The following is a 16,928-nucleotide window of genomic DNA, read 5'->3' as shown; positions in this document are numbered from 1 at the left end:
GTTCCTCGAAGTAACACAGCCTCCTAATGATAGATGTCCATTTCCTATAATATGAGACGCGTTCCAAGCTAAGCCTCAGACAATAGTGCAATAGAATTGACCAGGTTTACATACCTACCCTTGATGATACCTCGTCTATTGAAATCACCTCCTATCGCAAAGTTACCCCGGTACTCATTGCACACTGGTTTCACGCAACCCGATAGGCTCCTGTTCCGTCCGGTAAGACGTTCCTCCCGGGCGTCATCGCACATTTACCACTGCAGTCTCGTCCTAGATTGTCCCGAGACCTGATTAGTGAGTGACGATGGATTGTCGTGGCTTGCGATTCTTGAGAACACTGTTCGCGAGAAAATCGATAGTTTGGCTGGGTGGCGTGACTCGAGAACGCGAGCTCGTGCCTCAACCACTGCCACTTAATTCCGTCGAACAACTCGTTCTTCTCTGAGCTGCCCCGTCGGCCGTTCTTGTTACTACCACCAGCGCCTTTCCTCTCCTTACTACGTACTTTGACGCTTATCGTTCCAGTAAGTGTCCCAGGTGTTGGTCTTTCTTGATTCATGCACCGGTCACAGCTGGAAGATGCGACTTATTATCCACGCTCCTCCTTCGGACGAAAGAATATACTATATTATCGCACTGCTGTGGTAAAGCGAAACAAGAACTTGAAGTGTCGATTCAAGAGATGGCGCAGCTCCTGAGTATGAGTGAGGACTACAGGGACGACGCGCCGGATACAAGGGAATAATTGACACTGACTGCATCGACAAGAGTGGTTCTAAATTCTGAACTGTCAGAAGCGGTCAACACCATGTAACAGTAGCACGCAAAGTGTATTTGCGGCACCACGCGACTTTTTAAGTAACTGGATGTGATAGGTAACAGTCAACTTCCCATCGTCGTGATTCAATCGATGAATTTATAAGTGAGAGGAGATCCTTTAAAGGCGCAGAATCAAGCCCTTCCAGTGCAGACTTCGCCTCATGCAAATTCTCTCTGAGGGGCAGTATCATTGGTGTGGGGTAAAATGTAAAACATCCGACCCCTCCCCGTAGACAGCCTCCCAATCGAAATCATTCCGCTGGTTCTCCTTGCCAAAGGCTTCGATAAGCTTCACCGCTTCTTCCGTCCCATTTATGATCGGCTGCGCGGTCTCCCTTGTCTTTCCCTTGGCGCCCTGTCCATAAATGTGTGACTTGTCCGCAGTGAGGAACGTCCCGATATACCGAAAAGTCAAACTAATACGCTCTTCATTCATGAATCGCTCTTCTGGTGACTTCTGATACAGCGGGCGTTTGTCGTGGTTAATGGCGTGCAACCATTTCGCATTGGTTTCGAGACCAAGAACAAACATGGAATTGTGCGGAAGGTGAAGTTTCCGGGATGGCCGACGTGTACCTTTTCCTAGACCGTCTATTCCGTCTCGTTTGAGCCGCAGAGTCATGACACGCTGTGCGCCGAGGCTAACATTGACGATCTTGGAACCGCGAACGACATCGATCGTCTTATCTGAGTGCTCGGAAATATAGTCCGCTCCGCTCCGATAATGCTGGATCAGAACGTGGTTAACGGGGTGCTTCAAGAATTTCTGCACATGTTCGCGAATGCGTGACACGGTTGGTGAGAACGGGCGCAGGGCGGGAGACTCGTCAGCAGGATGCCGGTACAGAGGGAAACTGTCGTAATGTTCGAGCACGCGTTTGATAAGAAACGGAGACGGATATTCCTACCTTCCGTCCGCGGCAACCTCCCCCTCTACAGCCACTAATCTAGGCACTTCCCCTCCTGGAAAACGGTTATGATAGAAACGTTAGGACTCCTATTAGGGAAATCTGGTCGGGACATGGCATGGGGAAGAACGTGCCTCTATGGTGCATGACGTTCCAATCGACTTCTTTCCTCATACTTTCGAAAGCGCCTTCTGCCAGATCGGGCGGGAGTATGTTTAGCACGAGCTCTGAGTCACCCTCTCCGATCTTGTCGCCTGGACCAAGCCTGGACGGTGATGCGGACTGGTACGGCCTGCGTAAAAGGGCTTAGGCAGTGTCATCAACCACTGAACCAATGCAGCGCACATATGGAACCAGATGAGTCTATATCGTTTAGGGGTGTCTGTGAACGTCGGCCAAGCGTAAGCCGTGCTTTATTCTTGTCGAAAGGTACGATCCGGTACTCGGAAACTCGATATGGCCTTAAGAAACGAGGTGCGGGTGTCAAAGCAGCTGCGGTGGTGAGTCGGATCATAACATGAACATCGAAGTCCTAGTCATGTGTGGCGCGAGACTCAAATCGACTGATTCCCCTACACGATCAACGCAGTCACGCCAGGTCACGCCCCGAAGTTTTCTTTCCGAAATTTAGGGGGCCGAAGGATTTCGAACCTCCATCTGATATTTTTTAAACGTTGAAACACGTCAGGTTGAACGCGGATTACAAGGACACTGTAAAGAAGCAATAAAAAAGACCCGATACAACGCCGCCCGTCCACCGATAAGACAAACGAGACCGTGAAGTGTACAAACTGTGCAATATATGTTAAATAAACACTATTGGCACAATTCATGTCCAATGACAAGAATATTGCTGCGAAAAACAAATGTGATCGATTAGGACTTGGGGCTCTCAGTACAAACAGTCCGTGAGTCCGAGTGCGTGAGATCAGTAGGGTAGAGAGGGCATGGTTTGCTGACGCTGCAAAGGTCGACCAACGGGTGAACCCTTGGTGAGTGAAGAACAAGGAGAACCGTCTGATGAGTATCCTGCTGGATATTGTTTCGGCGGTTCTGCGCTAGCTGGCGTACTGAGTGGTCGCTGGATACGAGAGTCGGATGATGGTGTTTCTGACGACTGCCTTGGGGTACCCAGATTGGATGCAACGGGTGTGCTTGCTGGTCGTAACGGAGGGGAAGAATTTTCGGGTAGGCGGCCAGCAGGGAATTGTTGGGGAGCTTTACCATTTACCAGAGCGAGTGGGGTGTATTGCCCAGACATCGACTGTACTTGGGTTCCTGCGGGAGTGTCACCCAGCGAGCGCAATTTCTTTGACGGAGGACCTTCAGATTGTGGCTCTGTGTCCGCAATGTCGGCGGGACGTTTTCCCGAAGACGTATCCTGAGGAAGAAAGCCACCTATCCGCGCCAAGCCACGCGCCAACACTTCGGGTGGCCACTGGCCACCGTGAACGAATTGCAACCGAGCTCGTGCTACTTCCTTGAGCTTATCTTTCGTCGGCATCAATAACTTGTAGGCCTCCCATGGATAATGTGGTCGACTATCAAATGCCTCCAACGCCTCTGCGTCCTTTTTCTGCCACCGTGGACGGTCGGCAGCCTCGGAAACCCAGCCAAGGTCAATTAATCTCCGCAAGTTCCGACCGCTGCATGGTGGTCGCTGCGGGTCGGGGTTCGCCACCGCGTCTTCATAATAATTATAAGCCATGATCGGGTCAAAGAGTTCAGGGGCCAGCTGCGCCAGCGATACAGGCTCGTACGCAAAATCGCGCACTTTGATACCCATACGCTGAATGTCTTCAACGATATCTTCTGAGGTGAGATCCGTTGGTATTATTTCTGTCGGTACGGGAGATGGCGCCGTGGCGCGATGGATCTCTGCCTAGGCGAGTCACTTGAGTACGATGCCAGATGGTCGGAAGGTGGAGCGTACTTACAAGGTTATCTGTGCCCGCGGGTGGGTAGATAGGGGTGGGTACGTAGAGAGATACCTCGCTTTGAGTCCTGCGGCCAAACGAGGGACCTTGGCTGGACTCCGCGGTCGGCTCTGAGCACGAGCGAGCAGGAACGGTCATGCTCTCCTCTTCTCCTGATGCGTAAATTATAGATAGAACGCCCGGGACGCGGGTTTGTAAGTTGAACTTGAGGCCGAATGGGCCGTGTATTTCGTAGGCTGGCATGGATGGCGACGTGGGTGAGCGCTCTGTCGCGACGGAAAGGGATGGAGATGGTACAAACGAGTCGTCGAGTGCCACAGAAACGAGGTTTTATAGGGTGGTCCTATTGTTCTTGATGAAGCCTAAAGGCGGTTCCACACCTCCACCACGCTGCACCAAATCAGGGATATGAGGACACGAGACCCAATTGACCCAGTTAATCCAAGCTTATACCCAAACTAAGACTGGTTTCCGACGACCAAAAGTGTTGCACGAAGACGTGCACACCAAAAAAAAGCCCCTTCAACGTCGAGTCAAACAACAACGGAAAAAATGGTTGTCGTCGGGCCCGCCAGGCGATCGGGGCAAGCCGAAAAAAAATCTATCAAGAATATTTCCCGATTGGGAAATGCACAGTATTGCCTGATATGAGGCAGATCCGAAGTCTGCAAGGACCATGACACAGGACTTGAAGTTGCTAGTACCACTCCACGTATCGTACATTCAGAACTTGGGAAAGGTAAGCGAAGGTGGTCTCTCATAGGTATGCACGACTGATGCTGGTACAGAGCCAAGATGAACTGGCTTATCATCTTACCGCCCATCTGCGAATGAATGCGATATATTGGGGTCTGACAGCCCTGTATATTATGGGTCATAAGGATGCACTCGATCGCGAAGAAATGATAGAGTTCGTGATGAGTTGTTGGGACGAAGAGGCAGGTTTGTTTCATCCTTGGCATGTGTAACTGCAGCTGATAGGTGCGCTCGTGATTTAGGGGGGTTTGGGGCTCACCCAGATCACGACGCCCATATCCTGTCCACATTGAGCGCGATCCAAATTTTGATAATGCAGGACGCTCTCGATAGGCTCGATGTTGATCGCGTCGTCAAGTGTCGGTGTCTATTTCATCTTTGCCATACCAACTAACGTGCTGCGGAATAGTTATACTTTCTTTACAACAGCCCTCAGGCGTATTTGCAGGCGACTCGTTTGGAGAGGTGGATACCCGCTTCCTCTATTGTGCAGTCAACGCCCTGTCTCTGCTCGGACGTCTTTCTGAACTGGACGTTGAGAGAACTGTGTTGTACATCTGCGAGTGCAAAAATTATGATGGTGGATTTGGTGCCACAGCTGGCGCAGAAAGTCACGCTGCGCAAGGTGAGGTCGTTGAATTATTCTGTGCATTCTGCTCTGGATCTGAGCCCGCCCAGTTTTTGTTTGTGTTGCTGCACTCGCGATCCTCGATAGGTTAGACGTGGTTGACCAGCAGACTCTATGTTGGTGGCTGTCCGAACGACAGTTGCCTAATGGCGGCTTGAATGGCCGTCCGGAGAAGCTAGAGGACGTAAGTTGGCGGGTCCTTTATTTACGGCTTGACTAAACATAGTATTGTAGGTGTGTTACTCTTTTTGGGTTCTGTCCGCGCTGTCGATCCTTAACAAAATGACCTGGATCGATTCCGAGAAACTTGTTTCTTTCATCCTCTCAGCACAAGACCCCGAGTCGGGTGGCATAGCTGACCGTCCCGGTGATATGGCTGATGTATTCCACACTCAGTTCGGCGTAGCCGGTAGGATGTCTGGCTGAGCTTGATGATGTCCTCATACTAACTTTCCGTTTAGGTCTCTCGCTTTTGGGATACCCTGGTCTAGTGGATTTAGATCCAGTTTATTGTATGCCTGCCAGCATCATTGAAGCTAGAGGTCTCAGGAAGGGATGGAAATCCTTGCCTCGTAAGTCGGTCTGAACAACACCCCACGAATGGTACACAAGATAGTTTGTTCCGGCCAATTCACCGATTTTGTCGGTATGTTACTAGTGAATAACAATCACTTGCGGGGGGTCGTTTTTCAGCATTTTAGTGTCGTTTGGTTCGCGGCCTGAAGTTATTTTCTGAGCATGTTGGAGAATAATCCATTGCATACATCACTAGCGATACCGCAAACAACTAACTGGACCCTGTCAAACTGTGAATTAGGTGAAGCGTCTCTTCGGGAACGACAGAACAGTAGCCTGGCTTCTAGCTCAAACTACCCCGCGTCATCCTTATGCTTGGTCCTGCTTATGGTCTTATTTGATCCAGGCGGTAATGGTAACAGAATCATATCTGTGCCGCTGCTTCAGTTGAGGCAGCGGTAAGCACGGAAATATGGGTACATCTTTTGTGGCCTTCACGCCGTCCATTTTTCATTGCAAGCTGACAGGGAAGTTATCGATCCTGCTTCGTTCTATCAGTCCGGCACTGCATTCTCTTTGCCTGTCCACTGGGACTTCCGATGAGGTTAGCACCGCCAAAAGCATACCACAGCCATGGCACCTGCAGGCCACGGCCGTTGTGTGGACCCTTGAAGATCCCATAACCACCGCTGACCACAGGATACGATGTTAGGATCAACGCTGACGACACTGAGACTTTGTGGGCGTCTGAAATTCCCGGTCTGACTTGACACCAGGTCCAACCTCTCAGTGCCTTCGGTTCTACCTCGTCTGGCTGCACTTACACTCCAGTCTCGGGGAACAGAAACTGTATGCCTTCAATCCGTAAGAAGGATAGTAATCATCTTTGAGTGTTATGCTGTGTCCCTTCTTCCAGTGTTCTTCTAGCAGTGCACGCGCAGTAGATACTGAACTTGAAATTAGCATGTGGGCCGATCATTCTTCAGAGCTGTGGTACGGTAAACTCGCTTTTCGCCTTCTTGCACAGCGTGTAGAATACTCATGGACCCCTGAGGTGTGCACCACCTTGGTCTAAGAGCTGAATTGCTTGAACCGTCGATACACAGGCTGAGTACTACCACTAGCGGTGACGGCCACTCTCTACACCGGGACAACCCTCACAGTCAAGAATTGACTTGCAGACTGTGGTCCACTGCGATGTCACTCAGATCTCTCAGCATTGTCCGTGAATAGATTGGCACACACGTGTTGACGTGTCCGTTGGTCTGGGTCGACGACCGTCACGGAGCGCTCCAGCGCTTGCGAGCCGTGGACCGGTTGGGAAAGCGGCGCCATTCCGATAAAAGCTCACTTTCTTTCAGCTTGACGAGAGCAGAGGCTGCATCACTCAACCTTCCATTGCCTTGAGAACGCTTCCCTGCTCGTCGTGAGGGTAGGGAATGCTGCATTTACTATTAACCAACACGTGTCGGCACGCGTACCTCGCGTGACCCCCCTTCAGTTCCAACATTCCAACACGTCGCCATGCTTCCTGCGCATGCCCCCCCGTGGGCCGACTGATCTGTAATTTTCCAGAGATTACAATTGATTCTTTTCCCAAATTCTTCGTGGCCATGCACGCTAATTGACGTGATCCTCAGGTGATTTCGATTTCCCGGTGGCCACGAACCTCACAGGTGTTGAACGCGAGGCGAATGTGATGTATCGCCCCCCATTTCATGTCATTTCCTCCTTGTTCGTGGGTCGCATGGCGGAGAATTCCTACATGCATCGCCATTAGTCGGTTCTCTAGACAGTGTTGGCGATGAGTCTGCCTCGTGTCCGAAGATATCAAAAGGCGGCACCTATCGTCTTTTTTCTAGCACCAAAGCCCTCCCTTCTGTGCTCATCCGAGCCTTCCCGAGCACTTCACTTCCTGAACCGACCTGACGTATATACTCTAACGACCTTGTTAACGACTTATCATGCAACCCCAAGTCCTTGGTGTTCTCGTCCTCGCCCGTAATGGGGACCGTACTGGTTTCTACCAGGATCCTTACACCTATGAGCCATCGTTTACCGAATCCACCCCACTTGGTGCTGTACGTGTTTCGCTCGTCCAGCATACCAGTCGAGAATCATGTTTAAGTTGACCCCCGTTCGCAGGTCGAGTCTTTCCAGCTCGGGTCCTATCTCAAGTCCACCTACCTCGACTCATCCTCTCCCCTCCACATCCTAGACATGCCTCTTGATCCCACTCACCCAATCCCACCCAACCAAGTTCATGTCCATGCCAAGGCAGGAGGTGAAGGTGCAACCGTTTTTGACTCTAGCATCGCACTTCTTCAGGGAATGTTCCCACCGACCCAACGGAACAAGATCACGTTGGCCAATGGAACTACCATAACATCGCCACTGGGTGGTTATCAGTACGTCCCTGTCGAAATGGTTCCCGACAGCAGCGATAGCGTGCTTGAATCTTGGGTCGACTGCGCGGTAAGTGTTGCTTGTTGTTGCACGTGATCCCATTATTAAGTGGTCGGACACGCAGGCATTCAAGAAGCACATCACTAAGGTCTACAACTCGGAAGAATTCAAGGAAAAGGCGCGGGACGCAAAGCACTTCTTTGGTTCCGTCCACGATTACGTGTTCGGGCGCCCGACGACGTTGGAAAATATCGTAAGTTATTGTTTGCTATTTCTGACGATTCGATGCTAACCATGTTGCTGTATTAGTGGAACGTCAGTCGGTTTTACAGCATATTGTGTTGGTCCGGTAGCCTAACCTCCACGCACACAGGTATACGATTATCTGAACACGGAGCTCACTTACAACCAGACGTTCGCTTTCCGCCTTCCCCCGACGTTGATTGAGCAGGCGCGTGCTCTGGCCAACTATCACGAGGATGCAGTATTCTCAGACAAGGAAGTTGGGGGCATTGGGAACAGTACGTTGTCCCCGTGGTTAGGTGGAGTGCGCATGTGACTGATCTCCACCATGCAGTTGCTGGACGAACGATCTTGCACCCTATCTTGAGGTCCTTTGAACGCATTGCTTTTGATGACGACCCACTCCGCATCTTTCTTATCGAAACCAGCTACCAACCCTTCATTTCCCTTTTCCATATGCTCGATGTTCTGAGTTCAAGACCTGATCTTGCTGGCATCCGTGGGTATACCCTCCTTTAACTACCCGTGTCCACATTCCGTCAGTGTGTGCCTGTCTGACAACGGCCTTTTTCCTGCACACAGCTAACTATGCATCTGCCCTGTCCTTTGAGCTCCTCCGCGGTCCTGCACCTGAGTTCCGGGACTTTGTTCGTATCAAATTCAAAAACGGTACCGACGACAGCGAGTTCCAGACGCTCCGCGTGTTGGGGCATGAGGACGATGCTATCCCTGTCACTGAGTTCATCTACCGTCTGGAGGTGCGTGTGCTACACGAGGCGGTCTGATATGGTCGCTCACATTCTCACCATTTACAAAATAACACCAGCACTATGCCATCCCAGACACGAAGCAATGGAACTCGGCATGTGGTAACAACCGGTGGTTCCCATTCGAAAACACCCTCAGCACTGCAACTGAACAAACCTCGATGATGGCTGTGATACTCGGCACTCTGTCCCTGTTTGCGTTTGCCATGTTTGCGCTTACAACGTTCATCAAGCACACCATCACTGCCAAACGTGCGAGGCGAAACGAGGGGATGGTAGAGCAACATGGAGTGAGTGTTTTACGCCAGTTAGATCTCTATTCGCTTACTAACAGCGTAATGATACCACCTTTCAGAGCTATGCTACATTCGTGATCAACGAGAAGGCTGGATTGCTTCCTTAAAATGGATACCCAACAGCAACCCTGCTTACTTTTGTGTGCGAATGTTCTTAAGCATTTTCGCTTGTGGTGTGTAATTATTGAGCTGTTTCCCTCGCATCGATCATGCTTCCGCATTTGTGCTTTCTCTTTTCTTTTCCCCATCGTCATACCCCCTCGCGCGCCTCAACTGCTGGTCCGACGTTGTGATATGTATGTAGTAGGGTTTGATTGGACAACTTAAGCAATGCATTTCTTGAGCCCGTGATTTGGATATAACGAAGCATACAAGTCTCGGATTTATGACCAGATGGAGATCTCTCAAGACTTGCGTTGAATGATTCCACAAGCAAAAAGAAAAGGTCCGTGTTACTATGCAATTCTGATCGAGAGACAGTGATAAATATACGTGTACTTGGTTTTCCAGTCGCCTTAAAGATAAAAGTGACGCCGCTTTGGGATACGAGAGTGAGTGAACGGGGGAGTCCGAAAAGCACCCGACCCTACTGCAGATGTAAGTACTCAGACCAGGAATTGACTACCTTGACAGACATAGGAGGCCACCCCCTACAAGTACTCTGGCAGCGGTGCCACGACGTGGTTGCGCACATGTACAACGCATCAACCAAAATGTGTTGCATTGGTCATCGTCGCAGCAAACGAGAGAAAGAAAAGACAAAAGAAAACAGAAGAAAGGAAAGGAATAGTGAATGATCCACTGGGGCAAATCACGAACATGAAAAACTACTATCGCGCCCCAAGTAGCCTGCCCAAGAGCCCAGTGGAACTCTGCTGGGGCCGAAGTGCTGGAGGTGCTGTTGCTGGGGGCTGAGGCGGTGGTGCATTTGTGGGATAACCGTACCAACCACCATACATCGACTGACGATGTGCAGGCTGAGACTGTGGGTTGGGAAGGCGAGCGTGACGTGGTGGGAGCGGAGGGGGCGTTCCAAATGAGTTATTTCCATGAGAATAGGCACGAGTATGCGGAGAGGGATATGTTTGAAAGTGCTGCGATTGCGGACGAACGAGTCGGGCAGGTGAATTTCCTCCCGGTGGGCTGTTCCTGTGTGGTACTGGGGAGGATGATTTATCCTTCTTGACTCTTTCGTTGTCGCTGTCCTTGCCTTTCTCTTTTTTCTTTTTTCTGTCCTTCTCTTTCTCCTTTGCCTTTTCTTTACCCTTGCTTCTTCCGGAATCAGCTTCCTTAGCACGACTAGGAGGGAATCCCACACTGCGTGGTCTTAGCTCAGGCATATCGATCTTGCTCAAATGCACAATCAGACTGCTCGGAGGGGTATAATCCTTCGCTTTCGACTTGCTAGGCTCATCGTCAAGTTTAATAATCCTTGGTCCTTTCTGGGGTGTCTCCCTTTGAGTATCATAGAGAACATACTGGTGTAACTCCGAGTCGCCTGCATAATGCAATGTAAGTGGAGGGGATGTTTGCACCAATGATAGGAAGAAGGGAGCAAATCACCAACCAGCTTTGTACCGCTTCCGCTTAGTTTCTTCAACGACTTGCAAGACTTTCGGAACCTGAGCTGCTTCTGTAGAGCAGACGCTGATAAATAGCATAGCGTCGTCCTGGGTATGGGTCCGTCAGAGAGATGCTGCGTGCGCAGGAACGAAAACATGAATAGCTAAGGAGCTTACCGAAAGCAACTGTAAGCAGTACTTGGCGTAATCCTTCACATCTCCCTCCTCCATAACGGAGACCTCATTCACCAGACCGCGGCCGCGTTGTAGTTCGGCGATCCTCTCAACACCCGTCTTTGGCGCCGGTTTTGGAGGGAGAGGTGGTGGCGCTGTTGCCGTAGGTATGACTTTAGTACTGCTGGAATTCGCTGGTGTGGGAGAAGTGGAGGCGGCAGTATCTGGTTCATGGTATGCGTCGCTCGAATCTTGAAACGTAAGGAGGGCGAAGAGAATGACGATTTCCAGACCTTTACGGTCTTCGATATCAAATCTAAGGGTGAGGAACGAAGTATAAATTTCATGCCCTGAGTAAGTAAGCAGGGACACACCGATGCAAGTTGTAATCGAGGATCTGAACGGACGACGTTTTAATCCTTCCTGGGGGTTCCTTGGTCAAGGCAACGAGTACTGGTGGGTCGGGCTTGCGAACGATGAAGCACTCTTCGCGCCTCCATTCGAACTCGTGACTATCCATTCACATACAGGGTTGCGATAGAATGAACCCGTCGAATAGACGATCGGTAAATGATGGTTGACCTGACCAAGAAGGGAAGAATACTGTAAGAGGTGACACTCACTCCTCCCACTTGAACGACCACTTGAAGCTTAGAGTGCCTGTGAACTTGAGCTCGACGACCTTTGTGGGATTATAGAGTTCCATCGTTTTATGCTTGCTCGTAGCACTTGGCGCTGTTACTGTCGCTAACAACGTGTTCGATATGGGTTCTATGATTTACGGTACGAAGGCGGTCGTTCAGAATTGCGAGAGACCAAAGTGACATGGATTAGTGCGTTCGGAACTCACCGCATAGTTCAGCCTTGTATACTCCTCCGCCGATACGTCGCTTTCGATAATACACTGTCCCAGACGGGTCAATGAGATCGACGACGGAGACACCCTGGTCTACACGTGAAGCGGCAGCATTGGGTGTCAGGAGGAGCGTGAAGAGGTTACGATCTAAACTCATGGAGGCAGTGACTTTGCTCCTCAGATTGAAGACCACGGTTTCGGGCGTCGGCGGGCTAAGGTGAGAGGGGTGTCAACTGGATCCAGAGATGTCTCGCACAGACCCATGCACACTACCAAGGTCAGTGACCAGCTGAGCGGCAAAACTCTAGGTGTTAGATTTGGCAAGTCGTGCGTAGTCCGAACGCGTCCGCTCCGAGGCGTGAGAACTACTTTCCGTTCGAAGGCTTTCATACTTTACACTCACTAGTGAGCGCGCAATTAACTTACGCGCCCTTGTGCTTATTGTGTTTACAGTGTTTCGCACTTATGTGCGTGTTTTTCTTATTACTTACGAAGAATGTAGCACGTCTCACTTTGAGACAATCCTTGTTGTGTATAGACGGGTTCAACACCCGATGTCTCATGTCCTTTGTTACAACTACAGTATTTAGTCTAGCACTGTAAACTCCATCACCTCAGACGTTATCGCTGTCTGCGCGCGACTGAGGTGAGTACAATACTTTCTCATTTACTTTACCATACTTACCGTGCACCTAGTTATCTGCTTAGGTGAATATATTAGATGTTGTTGCTGTCTGTGTGTGACTGAGTTATCTGCTTAGATATATCTGTGACTAGGCCCTGTGTTCCTGGTGGACATCAAATATGCAAGCTGCCCCTGTAACAAGGGCCATGGAGGGAATTCCCACAAGGCACAGCAGGGTCCAAATTGATAGACCAGAATTGACCAACACACACATAAGTGCTTTCCTTTAGTCCTGGAATGCAGCCAAACAATTGTGCACACTATATGTACCTTGTTTGTGATGCTCACATGAGCACTTTTTGTTTGGTGGCCAAACATTGGCACGAGCTATGCCTTGTTTGTATGGCTTGGACATACTGCTATGGTGTCAAATCATACTAGTAGCACTGCACCTGCATGAGTCCTCATAAACCATCCCCCTCCTTGAGTTGCCATCACAAGCAAGTGAAATGCCTGGAAATTGATGCCATATCCCAGAGACCATGAAGGAGCAATGGGTCAAAATATCCACCCACATGAGCTCAAGAGAAATTGCAAAGGTCACTGGTTACAGTCAATGGACTGTCAACCATGTCCTTCACTTCTCACACCAGACAGGCTCTGTAGTGAAGAAACCTCTTGAAAGTGGACATCCTCACTTACTGACAGTGCATGATGTCCATGTAGGTCATCATCTCTGATGAGACAGAACTGATACATAACATTGCTATTTACTATAGTATCTCATCTCATGTATTGAGTGCACACCAGACTCCTACCTCAATGAGCTACATACAATATTATCTCAACAAACCAAGAGGTGTTGAGGTTTCAAGGCAGACAATCAGTCATACTCTACATAGGCATGGATTCTCTCACAAAAAAGTACAAGTGGTGTATGCTGCATGTGCTGATGACTTAATAGGCTTATGGGTCTGTTCTAGGTCTCACAGGTCACACTGGAAAGAAATGAGGATGCACGAGACTAGTATCAAGTCTATATTGTGGAGAACTTTCATCTGTCACAACTTGTCTTTGTTGATGAGTCAGCATGTAATTGAATGACAACAAAGTGACAATCAGCATGGTCACCACTTGGAACCTGTGCACAGTGACAAGACTATGTTGTGTGTGGCCATTGGTAAGTTACAACTCAATTTCAAGAGCTTCTTTTCTATTTCATTTCCTCCAGATACTTGGTTCTCCCTGCAATGTCACTTGATGGGATCCTTCACCTTGACATTCAGGATTGTGCCTATACTGGTGCTATGTTCAACCAATTTATTGATCTTTTACTCAACAACATGAATCCTTATCCACAGAAGAACTCAGTCATTGTCATGGATAATGCTAGTATCCATAAATCCCCTCAGCTTCAAGGTATGATTGAGGGAAGGTGCATTATCACAGTGCCTATGTTTTCTCACACAGGTCCTGATGACTCCTTGTAGAGGGATGAGACTTTTATACTTACCCCCATATTCTTCTGACTTCAACCCAATAGAGGAGGCTTTTTCTGCCATGAAGGCTTGGATTTGGTGGAACTCTGATAATGCAAGAAGTGAATTGTCAGGTGAAGCCACTTGTGACCCCTATCAGTTTCTCATTGATGCTGCATTCAATGCAATTACTTTGGAAAAGATTCATGGATGGTACACTGACTGTGGTTACTAAGGTGTAGTAGAATTACAAGTGTATGACTAATGGTAGATATATTATGAGCCTTGAAACCCTTGGAAGTCTGTACTCAGACTCTACACTTCATGTACTGCTAAAAGTACTATAGTATCTAAGATACAACATTTCTGATAATGATGAAGTCAATAAATTTCTGGAGAGTGTCTATACAATGATGAGCTGTTTGGGTCCTCATTCTTGTCACTATCACTAGAATTAGCCATTCTTGCTGAACCTTTCCTTGCATGATGGGCAAGGTGATGAGCTACAGCAATAAAAGGCATAACAGCACCCAGTGGCATACCAACAATGTCAATGAAAAAGTCTTCCAAAATTCCATCAACAGTGTTGATGTAGGCAACACCATGTGAGATAAGGTTGTCCTCATACTGAGGCATGTTTAGAAGAGGCATCAACCTGTGCATCTCAGTGAGCACCTCTGAGATTGAAGGGTAGACAATGAAGACATCGCATTCATCTAGATCAGGCCCAGTTAAGTATTGCCTCGAAAGACTTGTGTCAAGTTTCCCTGCATGGCTGCTGGCAAGTTGGCCCATGTCTGACAGGAGGTGGACATGAATAGTTGGAAGGTTTTGTGTCACAGTGGATGATAGCTGATGGCACTTAGTAGTAGGGGCATCTGCAGATGAAACTGTAGTTTCAGGTGGTTTGTCATATGTCACACTTTGTTGAAACTGGATCAAAAAAATCAGTTCATGTTTTTCTCAGGGTTTGTGGCTTCTCACAATGGTCTTTGCCTAAGATGTCAATTTGTGGATGTCTTGAGCTTCATGGTCACCCTGAGTAGTAACATAACAGTATTTGCCAACATGTTTTGCACACAGGGTTCCCTTTAACTTCTGGAACTCAGCAACAAAGCTTGACATTTCTGGTTCCTGGACACTGTCCTTCTCAGATGGCCAGACAGGGGTCACCTGTGTTACTTCATCCTGGCAGTGACAAGTGACTGGCAATGCCACTTTTTGGTTTGCACTGGCAAACCCATCAGTCTATTTAGGCCATGACCACATACAAACAAAAAACTGACAAGATTATGAATCTCAAGAACAACATCTCATCCTTGGCCATGCTTCAAAAGCTGATCAGCATTGGAGAGCTGATGTGGAGGATCACATGCCTGGTCTGCATGGTACTTATACCCAAGTTCCACCTTGTTAGGGTCAAGGTCCATCTTTGCACAGATACAAGAGAAAAAGTCTTCAGAACTTGTGTCCACTGGGAACTGGAGTTGGACATGGCTAATTGGTCCCCCAACAACACCAGTATCAAGTAGAACAGAGACTGTGACCTGAACATTCAGGTCTGATGCACAACAAATTTTAGATTGTCACACTTCAATCAAATGTCATATTTTGCTCACCTTCTCCATTGTCTGGCTGTCCATTACCACTTGCAGACCCAAAAGATGGTGGCTGGACAGGGCCATCCATCCATGCAGAGGACTGATATGGCTGTACAATTTGGCTTGTTTGGGAAAGCACAGGGTCCAAGGGCAAGTAAGGTAGTGGAGGTATGCCACTTCTGGCACTAATATCAGGCAGTCCATCTGGCCCATGGACAAATGGATGTGTCAGTAGTAAATTGAGCCAATATCTAGCATGTGGAAAGTGATGCTGGAGCAGATCATGGTACTCATCAGTAGAAGGGGTGTCCTGAGAGCTGCTGCTCAAGTGCAACATGTTGACAATAGAGATTGCTCACCACAACCTGTAGCTTTATACTGTTGCACTGGCAGGATCATAGGTCCCAATCACCAACACACAGTCCAAGAAGATGTACACACTGTCGCATGGCCTTCCTCTACTTGTACCTTGTCTTACTTAGGTTCTGGGTTTTCCTGGACTATAAAGTCCTGTACTTAGGTACAGAATGATACCTTTTGGCACTCAGAAGGTCACCACAAGTTTCTTTTTCACTTTGTCTACACCACATGTTTCACATGCCACAGCACACAATCTACACACACTGCTCACACCACTTGCATCACCAGTACTACTCCATGGACCATGCTGTGCATGTCACGAATCACTACTGCTACAAAGCACAGGGTCTCACCTTCTAGTCTCAGCAGTCCAGAATCCCTTGGGATGAGCAATTCATTCCCTTCATTTTTAATTGTTGTTATCTAAGCCATCTAGCTTGTATTATATGGCTACTTGGACCTTTCCTACAACTGGAGCCCACTGTGAGGGATTCTGCTGTTGCTTCCAGAAGGTCACTCAGGCACACTGCTGATTGCACTGAACTAGAAGATTTATGCCTGCACTTTTGCAACCTCAACCTGTCAGAAGACTCTGACCTCTTCTGCCCTGTTTCACCAGATCATGCACAATTACCTGCTGACATTCTGTGGGTACTACCTGCAATCACTCCTCCTGATATTTCAGCAGATTGGATATCCATTGTGCTGGATCACCTAGATCTCACTGCCCCTGACCTTCCCAGTGGCTTTATCCACTCAACTCCCTGCCATCACCTTTAACACCTGTCACATCATCTGATTCATCATCACTGATGCCCTCTCTTTCCTGTCTCTTTGATGCCTCCAAATCTATACCCAGACTCTCAGATCCATCCACCACACTGCTGCAACCACTCACTCAGTTGCAGACCACCCATCAGCCAATTAGTAACCCACCAACACTTCTGCCAGTCCACTTGCACACTATACCAACTGCTCCACATCCACAACCAA

The 16,928-nt window shown here is 48.8% G+C and overlaps 7 protein-coding genes across 7 annotated transcripts; 3 read left to right on the top strand and 4 right to left on the bottom strand.

The window, feature by feature from the left end:
- Positions 1 to 584: 584 nt before the first annotated feature.
- Positions 585 to 2,305, bottom strand: F5J12DRAFT_826100 (uncharacterized protein). Its single transcript, XM_051745499.1, has 4 exons — positions 2,076 to 2,305; positions 1,865 to 2,022; positions 1,731 to 1,785; positions 585 to 1,676 (listed from the first exon to the last, which is right to left on the bottom strand). Coding segments are annotated over exons 1-4 (882 nt in total). The 5' UTR covers positions 2,078 to 2,305; the 3' UTR covers positions 585 to 1,009.
- F5J12DRAFT_826098 (uncharacterized protein) lies at positions 2,304 to 4,301 on the bottom strand. The gene is made up of 2 exons (XM_051745498.1): positions 3,668 to 4,301; positions 2,304 to 3,612 (listed from the first exon to the last, which is right to left on the bottom strand). The coding sequence occupies exons 1-2, from the start codon at positions 3,908 to 3,910 to the stop codon at positions 2,659 to 2,661; spliced, it is 1,197 nt and encodes a 398-aa protein (XP_051600866.1). The 5' UTR covers positions 3,911 to 4,301; the 3' UTR covers positions 2,304 to 2,658.
- Positions 4,302 to 4,318: 17 nt separating this feature from the next.
- On the top strand, positions 4,319 to 5,848 carry F5J12DRAFT_826094 (rab geranylgeranyltransferase). Its single transcript, XM_051745497.1, has 7 exons — positions 4,319 to 4,406; positions 4,456 to 4,609; positions 4,666 to 4,782; positions 4,833 to 5,048; positions 5,102 to 5,235; positions 5,286 to 5,460; positions 5,513 to 5,848. Exons 1-7 carry the CDS (start codon positions 4,344 to 4,346, stop codon positions 5,635 to 5,637), a joined length of 984 nt encoding a protein of 327 aa, XP_051600865.1. The 5' UTR covers positions 4,319 to 4,343; the 3' UTR covers positions 5,638 to 5,848.
- A 1,509-nt stretch (positions 5,849 to 7,357) lies between these two features.
- F5J12DRAFT_54909 (histidine phosphatase superfamily) lies at positions 7,358 to 9,674 on the top strand. The gene is made up of 9 exons (XM_051740015.1): positions 7,358 to 7,648; positions 7,713 to 8,042; positions 8,098 to 8,226; positions 8,283 to 8,288; positions 8,347 to 8,494; positions 8,551 to 8,715; positions 8,799 to 8,974; positions 9,043 to 9,273; positions 9,339 to 9,674. The coding sequence occupies exons 1-9, from the start codon at positions 7,532 to 7,534 to the stop codon at positions 9,384 to 9,386; spliced, it is 1,350 nt and encodes a 449-aa protein (XP_051600864.1). The 5' UTR covers positions 7,358 to 7,531; the 3' UTR covers positions 9,387 to 9,674.
- A 27-nt stretch (positions 9,675 to 9,701) lies between these two features.
- On the bottom strand, positions 9,702 to 12,181 carry F5J12DRAFT_54912 (uncharacterized protein). The gene is made up of 6 exons (XM_051740016.1): positions 11,866 to 12,181; positions 11,639 to 11,786; positions 11,390 to 11,527; positions 11,019 to 11,331; positions 10,847 to 10,949; positions 9,702 to 10,777 (listed from the first exon to the last, which is right to left on the bottom strand). Exons 1-6 carry the CDS (start codon positions 12,026 to 12,028, stop codon positions 10,110 to 10,112), a joined length of 1,533 nt encoding a protein of 510 aa, XP_051600863.1. The 5' UTR covers positions 12,029 to 12,181; the 3' UTR covers positions 9,702 to 10,109.
- Positions 12,182 to 13,707: 1,526 nt separating this feature from the next.
- Positions 13,708 to 13,887, top strand: F5J12DRAFT_688839 (uncharacterized protein; the record flags this gene model as incomplete). The annotated part of the gene is made up of 1 exon (XM_051740355.1): positions 13,708 to 13,887. A coding segment is annotated over one exon (180 nt), but the record flags the coding sequence as incomplete, so codon positions are not given.
- A 1,400-nt stretch (positions 13,888 to 15,287) lies between these two features.
- Positions 15,288 to 15,912, bottom strand: F5J12DRAFT_782255 (uncharacterized protein; the record flags this gene model as incomplete). The annotated part of the gene is made up of 2 exons (XM_051742699.1): positions 15,288 to 15,535; positions 15,594 to 15,912. 2 exons carry the CDS (start codon positions 15,910 to 15,912, stop codon positions 15,288 to 15,290), a joined length of 567 nt encoding a protein of 188 aa, XP_051600861.1.
- Between the last annotated feature and the right edge of the window lie 1,016 nt (positions 15,913 to 16,928).

Source organism: Pisolithus orientalis, assembly GCF_024613125.1.
Source record: "Pisolithus orientalis strain OTSU chromosome Unknown F5J12scaffold_11, whole genome shotgun sequence".
Lineage (NCBI taxonomy): Eukaryota > Fungi > Basidiomycota > Agaricomycetes > Boletales > Pisolithaceae > Pisolithus > Pisolithus orientalis.
Note: the sequence above shows the minus strand (reverse complement) of the source record. Positions and strands in the feature narration are given on the sequence as shown.